Consider the following 12,568-nt stretch of genomic DNA (forward strand, 5'->3'; position numbering starts at 1 on the left):
CTTAAACAATTTTTAAGCACCGTTTACTCAATAATCAAATAATTCAAAAAAACTTATAACGGTATTTAGCCAGAAGAGAAACTACTAAAAATATCCGATAATATTCCACTAATATTTCATATCCAAAAAATCCTCAAATTCTTCGGGCCTGTTTGGTGAGTTAGTTTGAGTAATGTTGTTTAAGTGTTTTTAATATACGTGTGAGTGAAAAAGTGTGTAAAAATATGTGTTATGTTGTTTAAATGTGTAGTTTTATGTTTGAGTAGGCTGCCAAACAAGCCTTTAATAATCTTCTTTATTTTCTGCCACCATTAATGCTCTAGAAATAAGGCTAAAACACGTACTGTATCATACCAGAAGAAAAACAAAGACTCTTGGACATTATTACGCTAATACCTTTCCTTCCTTCTTCTTCTTTTTGTTTTTTTCTACCACGTGCCACCATTATCATATCAAAATCTCATGCCACCTGCCATCACAAAAGAACTTCTCCCTAATACTTTCTCTAAAATCCTTAAATATCACTTAGACAATTTTTAAGCACAATTTACTCAATAATCAAATAATTCAAAAAAACTTATAATGGTATTTGGTTAGAAGAGAAACTATTAAAAATATCCGATAATATTCCACTAATATTTCATATCCAAAAAATCCTCAAATTCTTCGAGCCTGTTTGGTGAGTTAGTTTGAGTAATGTTGTTTAAGCGTTTTTAATATACGTATGGATGAAAAAGTGTGTAAAAATATGTGTTCTGTTATTTAAAATGTGTAATTTTATGTTTGAGTAGGCTGTCAAACAGGCCTTTAATATATCTTCTTTTATTTTCTGCCACCATTAATGCTCTAGAAATAAGGCTAAAACACGTGCTGTATAATACCAGAAGAAAAACAAAGACTCATGGACATTATTACGCTAATGCCTTTCCTACCTACTTTTTTTTTGTTTTTTTCTGCCACCTGCCACCATTAACATCTCAAAATCTCATGCCACCGGCCACCATCATCTTTTGAGGTGATAAGTACAAGTTCAAGTTCTCATTAAAAAAAAAAAAAAAAAAAAATACAAGTTAGGCACGTGGCCTTAGAACATTCACAGCGGTAGAGTTAAAAATTTATCTATTTTACCTACATATATGTTGCAGCAATGGATCTATTTTAGCTTTTAACACAATAAAATAATATAAACATCACAATAAAATAATATATCCATTACAATAAAATAATATATTCATTATAATAAAATAATATATCCTATACAACAAACAACAATCACAACCACCTTCAAACGCCACCGTTACCGCCGCCGCCGCCGCCGCCATAGGAAAAAAACAGCAAAAATGATGACACAAACCCAGAAAAATTAAGACAAAACAATGAACACCCAAATGAAAAAAAATAAAAATAAAAAATAAAAAATCACTGACCTGACAACACACCATTTTTCACCACAAAATAACACCATAAATGATGACACAAACCCAGAAAAATTAAGCCAAAACAACGAACACTCAAATGAAACAATTCACTAATTCATCAAAAAAGATGAAAAATTCACTGACCCAACAACACACCATTTTTCACCACAAAATAACTCCATAAATGATGACACAAACCCAGAAAAATTAAGCCAAAACAACGAACACCCAAATGAAAAAATTCACGAATTCATAAAAAAAAAAAAAAAAAAAAAAAAAAGAATGAAAAAATTCACTAACCTGACGTGGATCGGTACGACGAGGTCTGAGGCGGTCTGAGAGAGATGGGCGGCTGGGACGGCTCGGTCTGAGATCAGCGGCTGGGACGACGGTGGGTCGAGCTTCGGCTAGAACGGTGGTGGGTAGAGTTTCGGCTGGGATGGCGGTGGGTCGAGCTTTGGCTGGGACGGCGTTGGCCAGCTTGAGAGTGATAAGATGGTGAGAGTGAACCGGATGGTTTCAGAGAGGTGAGATGGAGAGATGGGAGCTTGAGAGTGATGAGAGAGAGGACGGTAAGATGAAGAATAAAAAGAATGAAAAAAAAATAAACAGCCAAGCATTATTTTAATCGGGAGGGCTTAATAAATATATATATATTTTTTTTAGATGACTGCTATAGTGCACATCTATAGATAGATGTGCATTGTAGCAGTTTAGCTAAAAATTATTACTTTGGCTCCTTTGCTGCGTGACTCTATTTGGTATTTTGGTGGAGCTAAAATAGCATTATAGCTATTTAGCTCCACTGCTACAAATGCTCTTACGGAGAAAAACAACCATTGTTTCTTTTCTTCTTGTTTTTTCCTTCGTGATGGCATGTCAAAACTCAAAGCCTAGGCGCATTAAGCTTTTTGCAAAACACCTGTGTCGGCACTACAACTGAAAGAAAATCTGTGCAAAACAAGAAGGGCCTTTGATATCCGTGTACACGTATTTTCATTTTTAAACGACGTTACATATATTTTCACTTACACATATTTAAAAAAAAATAATAATATTACTAGAACAACACTATTAAATAGGCCCAAAAATTTTGTAACTTCTATCTACGCTTAATGTATAAAGGTATAGAAAAAGATTAAGGGTGTGTTTGGATATTGTTTATTTTATTGAAATTGAAAAATTATTACTAAAAACACTATAGATAAAGGTAAAAGTTAGTTGAAATAGTACAGTGAGGCTCATAAATAATGTCAAAAAGTGCAATAGGCTCATGAATAATAGCAAAAATAAGCTAAATAGTAAAATAATTTTAATTTTTCATTTCAATCCAAATGCACACTAAGTTACTAAACATAGAAAAATCTACAGGTACAACGTCCAGTTTATCGAAAATAAATTCAAAATTTTTTTCGCTTGCATCATTAAAACTCTTGAATAATTAAATAGTTTTACTACTAGTCAAAATACTCACATAAAAAATATTCTAATTCCAAATAAAATATAGATTTGACAAGAAAGAGATTCTTAGACTCTTATCTCAATTACACCGTCAAACCATCTCTACTTGAATATTTTAAATAATCTTTCCTCTCAAAATATTTGTCATTGTACACTGACTTAAAATTGGTCCCTTAACCCGTCTTTGTTTGGTTGTTTTGATCTGGGATTTGGCCCACCAAGTTTTGTTAATGTTTTCTTTGTTGAGACATCCCAGGCTATTATTTCTAATGTGGTTCAATAAGTCTTTGATTCAGCCAAAAAAAAATAATAATAATAATGAGGCCGTGCTTTTGATCAATAAATTATTCGTACTCTTCAATATTTACTTTGAATTAGACATGTTTTTTGAATTATTCATTTCACGTGGGCTGATGGCGACATGTTTTAAAATTTTAATTTGAATTATTCACATGGGATGCTGTCAACTTGTTAAGCCATTAACAATTGTTTGATAAGATATTTCTCTCCCTCAAATTTTTTTCACCCATCATCCTCCTATATTTATAATTAAGCTTCAAACTCAATCCAACCTAAATCCATTTTTTATTTGATTTCGAAAATCACCAACCATTTCTATCTCAACTTGTTCAAGAAACAACACCTTCCTGATGGAACTAAGAAGAATCTCTTCCTCTCCTTCATATCTCACTACATTAAATTACAAAAGAAGTGCTGCACTAACAAGGAAGCATACAACAATTATTAAATGCCGCAAGCAAGGGCTATCAGTATTACCCATGTTCATCATCGTCTCAAAGTTCAATGACACACAAGTGAATCCACGGCGATCAGCTAATTATCACCCAAGTATTTGGGACCAGAAACTCATTGAGTCCTTTACCACTCCGTACTCAGTAAGTCCACTAATTGTATAACACTTCTTTTCCCCATTTATTAAGACATATATGCACTAATTAGTTATCTTTACCACATGAATATTTGGTTGTGTTGCAGTATGAGTTCCATGGCACTCGACTTAAGGGGTTGAAGCAAGACATTAAAACTTTGCTGACATCCACAAAAGACCAAAATTTCTTACTAAAGCTTATAGATTCAATGCAGCGGTTAGGAGTGTCTTACCACTTTGAGCAAGAGATAGAAGAGGTTTTGAAATTTCAACATCCAGACGTTACTAGCGATCTTTACACAACCGCATTGCAATTTCGAATTCTAAGAGAACATGGTTTCTCGATTAGCTCAGGTGATAACATATATATTGTAACCATGTATGTGTATGTTAGGTCCAACTTACACTACACATATTTTTAACAGAAATTACACTACACAATTACTTTACAAAAGATTTTGTAAATTAACCACACTGTTAGAGCATTCGAATAAGTACGTCTAAAGTTTTCATCTATTTTCGCATATTAACCTTTTTTTTTTTTTTTTTTACTTAAATACTTTACAAAAACATCTGCTTTAGTTTATCTATTATACAAACTCTTTCATTTAAATAATATTTTTTCTCACATTTTTTTATTATTTTTGACTTACTCCCAACTAACACTTTTTTTCAAGGAGTCACGTAAAGTAGTGCCACGTAAAGTAACACAACTTGTATCACAATTCACCTACATGACGAGTTGTGAATGTGAATGGTAGTGGGGTGACCTCACATGGACCCACAGTCACCTCTTTACCATTCACAATTCGTCACGTGAGCGAATTGTGGCACAAACATAACTCCTCTTTTTCCCTTTTTTTCGTTGAACACAGACTCCCTTTCTTCTTTTATACAAACTCTTTCATTTAAATAATATTTTTTCTCACATTTTTTTATTATTTTTGACTTACTCCCAACTAACACTTTTTTTCAAGGAGTCACGTAAAGTAGTGCCACGTAAAGTAACACAACTTGTATCACAATTCACCTACATGACGAGTTGTGAATGTGAATGGTAGAGGGGTGACCTCACATGGACCCACAGTCACCTCTTTACCATTCACAATTCGTCACGTGAGCGAATTGTGGCACAAACATAACTCCTCTTTTTCCCTTTTTTTCGTTGAACACAGACTCCCTTTCTTCTTTTCTTGATCTCTATTTTCCCTGAATGCCCCTCTCTTTTTTCTTTTTTCTTTTGCAATTAGGGTTTTATTATAAATGATGATTTTGGATTTGCAATTTGGGTTTGATTATGTATAATGATTTTGGGCGGATTTGCAGTTACTGCTTCTTCGGCATCTTCTTCTTTCTTTCTTCTTCTTCTCCTTCTTTTTTCAATTCCGTGCAGATTTATTAATATAGATGAACTGATGTGGTTAGAATTTGAGTAAAAATATGTAAAATTATGCACTTTTTCTATTTTGGTGCAAGTGCTCTTAGATGATAAGAACTCTCCGTAGATATCCGTGCTATATTTCATATCAATCAAATCATGTGTCTATTTTATTTTTTATTTTTAAACTTTTGTTAATTTATAAGAATAAATAAAAAAAGATGTGTGATAGATAGCAACTACAGTGCAGTATAAAGTTGAAAGGGAGACGGAAGATTTTAATTCATCTATTTAGCACTCCTATTCAATGTATAAATTCATACATTTAAGACGTATTATTACAAAAATAAAATTTTTAAAAATTTGTATACAAGATAATTCTTTAACTAGTACGTTGTATAAGAGAAAAAAAAAATGTTGTCCAGTGATAAGATTGAAAAAAGAAAAAAGGTACTATAATATTAAACAAAATTTACACTTGATATGAATCTAATTGTGTATATATATATATATATATATATTGTCTCAAGGAACTGTAAATAACTCACTCCTAGGAGGTTCATAAAAAAAAAACTCACTCCTAGGTGATTATGGTAAACAGATGTGTTTGACAAATTTCAAAGTAGAGATGGGAAATTCATGGACAGCTTAAGCTTGGACATAGAGGGACTTGAGAGTTTGTATGAAGCCTCACACCTTGGAATGGATGGAGAAAGTATTGCAGAAGAAGCCAAGAATTTTAGTATGAAAAACCTGAAATCATTAATGGAAAAATTGGACAGTAATTCAGCAAAGCAAGTGAAACAGTCACTTGAAGTCCCCTTATATTGGAGGGTGCCAAGAGTTGAAGTTCGGAAATTCATTGGTATCTATGAAAAGGATAGTACAAAGAACTTGACTTTGCTTGAGCTGGCTAAGTTGGATTATAATTTAGTACAATCTGTACATCAGCGAGAACTTAAGGAGTTACAAAGGTACCAATTACTTCCATCCATAAGTTTCAAAGGAAAAATTGCAATTTTAAATTAATATATTTGAAATTGGATGCATTAGGTGGTGGAGATACTTGGGTTTGGCAGAAAAGCTAACTTTCTCAAGGGACCGGTTGATGGAGAATTATTTGTGGGCTATGGGGATCGTTTCTGAGCCCCAATTCTCCAAGTGCAGGATAGGCCTCACCAAATTTGTATGCATATTAACAGTAATTGATGATACGTATGATGTGTATGGATCACTAGATGAGCTTGAGCGCTTCACTGATGCTGTGGATCGGTATAATAAAAACATGATTATTGACTTTACTAGTTTGTTTTTATCTTGTTCTAACCATAGCTAGCATGATAAACATTGTACCATTTTTAATTTCTTTCCTGCCTAATTTTTTGAACAGATGGGAAATGAAGGCCATGGAGGACCTTCCTGAGTATATGAAGGTTTGCTATGTCGCCTTGCTGAACTTCGCTAATGAAATGGTCTGTGGTGTCATCAAAGATCATGGCTTTAATACTTTGCCCTGCATGAAGGCAGAGGTAAGCTGATTCTTTAATTCTGTGAAAAATTAATTGAAAAATTCTTCAAATTTAAAAAGAAGACACATTTTTTCATAATTATTGACTGATTGGCATGCATTATTTTTTCAATGTAGTGGGCAAATCTTTGTAGAGCATATTTAGTAGAAGCACGGTGGTTTTACAGTGGATACATTCCTACTGTGGATGAGTACCTAGAAAATGCATGTATTTCTGTGGGTGGTCATGCAGCCATGGTCCATGCTTATATTTTGCAAGGGTGCACCTTAACAAATGATTCGCTTGATTGCATCAAGAGAAGCTCAGATCTAATATATTGGTCATCCCTCATAACTCGACTTAGTGATGATTTGGGAACTGAGAAGGTATGCTCAGTACAAAATATCTGCATTTTAAGCCGTCAGTATTAGTTAGTTTTGCCTATATTGATCCTATTCAGTTCTGAAAATATTAACCAAAATGAAATCAATTCGTAATGTTAATTCTCTGTTTCTCTATTCAAAGGCTGAGAGCGAGAGAGGTGATGTGGCAAAATCCATCCAGTGCTACATGGTACATGAAGGTGAACCTGATGTAGAAGCAAAACATCGCATAAAGGAAAAAATCAACTATTCATGGAAAAAACTGAACAAAGAGATCGCCAAAAACTCCCTGCCAAAGTCCATGGTAAAAATGTCACTAAACATGGCAAGGACTGCTCAGTGCATCTTCCAACATGGAGATGGTATTGGAACATCAACTGGAGTGATGAAAGATCGTTTAAGCTCATTAATTGTCAAACCAATCCCAATTGAATAAGCTTAGTGTAGTGAAATGTAATATGACGTGGAAGATTATATTTAGTTCATAAATGAATTAATGTAGTGTTCATTAATTGTCAAACCAATCCCTGTGCGCAATATTATTGAAAATTATATTTGGTTCATAAATAAGTTATTCTGGTACTCTGGTTAATTTATTTGCTGATATGAGAGAGAGAGAGAGAGAGAGCTTTGCTTTGAATTGTTGAAGAACATTTTGTTTGCTTCTTGGTCATAATCATTTATTCATTTTATTGGTAAGAGGATAGTGTTGAGAAACTGATTTAAACGAAAAGCAAGAAGAAATTGACTGTATTGAAGCTAGAATTGTATGAAGCAAAGTAATTTGTATTAGGGAAATTATTGTGTAGTTGCCTGTAGATGCGCGCATAATTTTATGATGATTTATGTAAGACGATTTTGGAAAATGTTGTAAATATATTATAAAGAAAAAGTAAATTAAATTAAAGTAAAGATCATTGTTTTAAAAACCGAACCAAACCAGCTGGTTCAACCGGTTCAATCGAAAACCGGACCTTAATCCGGTCCGATTATTAATTAAAACCGAAAATAAAAGAAAACTGGACAAACAATACAAACTACCAGTTCAATTGGCATAACCGAAAATCAGTGTGGTTAAACAGAACAAACAATACACAGATTTCTTTGTAATTTTTCACTCACCTAAGATAATTTCTCAACAAATTTCACGATCTGATGCATCTCTCTTGTATCTCGATCTCTTTTTTGCTTAGCTTTCTATTTTTCTTCTTGGTCTCTGCAATGTCTGTGTTCCTCTATTCTTCTTCTTCGCTTTTTTATGTCTTTACTGTTTCTCATAGAGTTTTGCTTTGGGTGCCCACATGATAACTAACCAAAGGTAAGGAGATAAGACTAGCTTTTTGAAATTTGAAATGAGATAAAACTCAATGGAGGTAAACATGTGGAGGAGATTAAATCAAGATAAAAATTAAAAGATAAATTGTAAAAGTAAAAGAGAACGAGTGGAGGTGAAAAAAAAGTGAGTTATTAAAAAAAATTTGTTGGTAGAGGGTGGTTGAAAATTGAGATATGTGTACCCAAAAAAAAAAATATTCACAATATTTTTACAACATTTTTACAATAAGTTTTAAGTTTTAGGTTGTTATGAGTTTTTATTGGTGGGGCAAAAAAGTTATTTTAATGGTATGTTCAAATTAGAACCAATAAAGTTTCTCAAAAAAAAAAAAATTAGAACCAATAAAAAATGGCCACATATGATTTATTGTAAAAGTGTTGAGAAAATATTGTAAACGTAGCACATATATATATTAAATATATAAAATAGTGGTAAACCCAAAACGGTATATCGGTATTGACCAGTACCAAAATATATCATTTCGCTGGCCAAACCGAAATATATTATTGAACCAATTGTGTGGATGTATGGATTTCAAAATGTGTGATAGTTGGGATATTAACGTGTAGAATGAAAAAAAAAAAAAATAAATCAAGTGGGCAATGATATTGTTACTCATTAGTCCACTTAGTAGAATGTTTAGAGGGAAAAAAGATCAAGTGGGCAATGATATTGCTACCCATTGGTGCACTTACTTTTTGTTATTAGAAAGGTTAAAAAATAATTAAAATATTTTATAGTGGGCTTGTGGGATATTATTTAATTTTCTAGTTAAAATGACTAGTTATAAAATTATTTATTTATTTATTTTTATAATTATTAGTTTTATAATTATTAATTAAATTATTTATGACGTCACCAATTTTGACCATCAATCGGACCCCGATTCAACTAAAAAACCAGTAACCAGTCCCTTTTTCGGTTCTTTCACTGTACCAGTTTTTAAAACCATGGTAAAGATACATATACATTTTGAGATATTAAAAATTAGTGTAGTAACAACGTATCACGAAGATCAACCTACTAAAACTAAATAATGAGTCAATGACAAAGTATTCCTTATCACAATAACTAGTTGCTAACTCATGCTATACACGGGAACCTATCTATTTGTGAGGTAAACTAAACTAATTTTATAAAAAATTTAAGAAATTACACCATTGCATAATTTGCTCTTGTATGACTTCAATTTGTGTTACAATTTGATGAAGAAGCCATTGCTTGAACGTGCAATGGCTTACAAAAAATTTGTCAAACTGTTTCGAATGTTGCAAAAAATAACTCAAAAATTCAGATATTAAAACTTCTGAAAGACCAAAAAAAAAAAAAAAAAAAAAAATCAAAGAATCAAATGATGCACTACTTAGAAATTATCAAAACAAAACAATATATATATATATATATACATATATGACTAAATATAAGAGAAAGATGGGTTACATTTAAAAGAATAATTTCAATTATTGCAAGTTTTTTTATCATGTAAAAAAGGGCTAAGTAGAGTTTGGTGGTTTATATACAAAAATTACTTTTTTAAAAATACATGAAAAACCATATATATATAAATATTTAACAAAGTAGAGGAGAAGAAAATAATATAAGAAGAGTTCATACCTCTACTTAGCCTTAACAAAATAATATTGAGGTTTTCTTTGTTTTTATAGTGTTCAAGATTAACCTCGCAAATTTGGAGATAAATTATTAATGTTTGAGTTTGAGTTTAAGTTGAACTTGTTAAAAAGATAGAGTTTCACTCATTGTTAAGTTTGGATTAAAAAAAATAATTTTGTTTTAAAAAAATGATAATGATGAGTTTGAATTTAAGTTGGACTTATTAGAGGGATCGAGTTTCATTCCTTATTAAGTTTGAACTAAACAAAAATAATTTTATTTAAATATTATGTTGACGTGGAAAATTGTGAGAGTTTTAGAGGTTTCGGTTTCAAAACTTCTGAAAGATCAAAAAAAAAAAAAATATATATATATATATATATATATATATCAAAGAATCAGATGATTCACTACTTAGAAATTATTAACATATATATATATATATATATATATGACTAAAGAATAGAAAAATATAAGAGAAAGATGAGATACATTCAAAACAATAATTTCAACTATTGTAAGCTTTTTTATCTTGTAAAAAACGGCTAAAGAGAGTTTGGTGGTTCATGTATGAAAATTACTTTTTAAAAAATACATGAAGAACCATTATATATATATATATATATATATATATATATATTAACAAAGTAGAGGAGAAGAAAATAACATAAGAATAGCTTATACCTCTACTCAGCTTTTAAAAAAAAAAAAAAAAAAAAAATATTGGGGTTTTCTTTGCTTTTATAGTGTTCATGATTAACCACGCAAATTTGGAGATAAATTATCAATATTTGAGTTCGACTTTAAGTTGAACTTGTTAGAGAGATAGAGTTTCACTCCTTATTAAGTGTGGATTAAACAAAAATAATTTTGTTTTAAAAAAAATGATAATGATGAGTTTAAATTTAAGTTGGACTTGTTAGAGAGATAGAGTTTCACTCATTGTTAAATTTAGACTAAACAAAAATAATTTTATTTAAATATTGTGCTAACGTGAAAAATTGTGAGAGTTTCAGAGGTTTTGATTATATATATATATATAAATATAGATGAGTTAAAGATTAAAAATGGAAAGACAAACCACATAGGAAAGAAAAGACAACAGTGTATCAAAAAATATTAATATTTTCTCCAATATTAAATCCTAGATATGAGAATGCAAAAGATCTTTCGTTTATATCAAAGCAAAGCAAAGTTATACTATTAAATTTTTTACCCATTTAATAGAAAGAAATGTTTGGTTACCACACGGTGAAAAATTCTCACTTTAAAGTTTCTAGTGAACACTGAAACTTAGCAAGTATAAAAATTAATATTACATTTTTCAAACACTCTTTAATAGAAATCTAATCTAATTTAATACTAATACTATATGACAGAAGTTTATAAATACTAATTTATAAATACTATATGACAGAAGTTTCTGATTTTTTTTTGAACTCGATAGACTTAAAGCGTGTCACGTAAGCTTTATAGCTCCTACAATTTTTCACATCACTTAATTAAAAAAAAAAAAAAAATTAATGCTTTTATTTCGGTAGTTGTTTCCCCGCTTTCTCGATACTTTTTTTACCTTCACTCTCATTGCCCCAATTGAAGCCGAAACCCATCCCCATCTCCATTTGCCACTCTTTGTCCCAACTTTTTCTCAGTGCAAATTGCCATACAATCTCTCCTCTTTCTCTCAAACATAAGGCTATTGAAGGCTAACTATATAAAGAATTTTCTCTCTTGGGTCAATCTGAAGACCCACTTGATATTAAGGCTGTTGAAGGCTAACTATATAAAAGAGTTTTCTTTCTTGGGTCAATCTGAAGACCCACTTGATATCTAGAAGTGTTACCTCGATTTGAATAGTCTGCAAGCTAGAGAAGAATCAGCCATTAGGTGGGTCATTGTTCAAGATTTTTTTTTTTCCCTTAAATTTTACTTTGATGTATCAATATGTTTCTAATTTGTAGATTCCATTATTCTAAATATTTTTTGGTGCCAAAAATTATGCTTCCCTTTATTACAGCACCTAACCAAGGTCTACTTCTTGGTTATATTGCTAGGTGTTCGATAAAAAGCCTCTATGAGCAACCGGTGTTTTTTGGCATTTTTGTAAGAGCATCCACAGCAGCTGTGGCATAATTTATGCCATTTTGCCACATCAAATGCCTACATTATTATTTTACCACATCATTTTACAACATCCCATTTATCAGATGTTTTATCATTCAATTCTATACATTAAAATAATATTTACTACACATTAAAATAATATTTACAACTCATCAAACACAATCAACAGCCACCACACTATTGCAAACAAACCAATAGCCACCACCACACAACCACCACATCCTCCACAACCAAAAACACAACTCAAAGCAAACCCAAACAAATCCCAGCCAAACCCCAACCCAAACAAATCCAACCAAACCCAAGCCAAATCCTCCACGACCCATCAACTGCTTCAACCAATCACCGACCCAAAACCTTCATCACCACCACCCATTGATACTACAACCAAAGCAAAAGCCCCACCTTCAACTGAAAACCTAGCTTCAAACGAAAACCCATTCAACCAAAAACTCACCTT

General features: G+C 31.5%; 1 protein-coding gene across 1 annotated transcript; it reads left to right on the forward strand.

Moving 5' to 3' along the window:
- The first annotated feature begins 3,396 nt into the window (after positions 1-3,396).
- LOC126695396 (probable terpene synthase 9) lies at positions 3,397-7,607 on the forward strand. The gene is made up of 7 exons (XM_050392126.1): positions 3,397-3,775; positions 3,876-4,122; positions 5,748-6,120; positions 6,200-6,418; positions 6,537-6,675; positions 6,792-7,040; positions 7,180-7,607. The coding sequence occupies exons 1-7, from the start codon at positions 3,530-3,532 to the stop codon at positions 7,471-7,473; spliced, it is 1,767 nt and encodes a 588-aa protein (XP_050248083.1). The 5' UTR covers positions 3,397-3,529; the 3' UTR covers positions 7,474-7,607.
- Positions 7,608-12,568: the final 4,961 nt, after the last annotated feature.

Source organism: Quercus robur, chromosome 8 (genome assembly GCF_932294415.1).
Source record: "Quercus robur chromosome 8, dhQueRobu3.1, whole genome shotgun sequence".
NCBI classification, from domain to species: domain Eukaryota; kingdom Viridiplantae; phylum Streptophyta; class Magnoliopsida; order Fagales; family Fagaceae; genus Quercus; species Quercus robur.

Bases quoted from the DNA above. Each gene is read 5' to 3' on its own strand.
- LOC126695396 (XM_050392126.1), top strand. From the start codon at position 3,530: ATGGAACTAAGAAGAATCTCTTCCTCTCCTTCATATCTCACTACATTA. The intron at 6,121-6,199 runs GTACCAATTACT...TGGATGCATTAG, and splicing joins GAACTTAAGGAGTTACAAAG to GTGGTGGAGATACTTGGGTT. The intron at 6,676-6,791 runs GTAAGCTGATTC...TTTTCAATGTAG, and splicing joins TGCCCTGCATGAAGGCAGAG to TGGGCAAATCTTTGTAGAGC.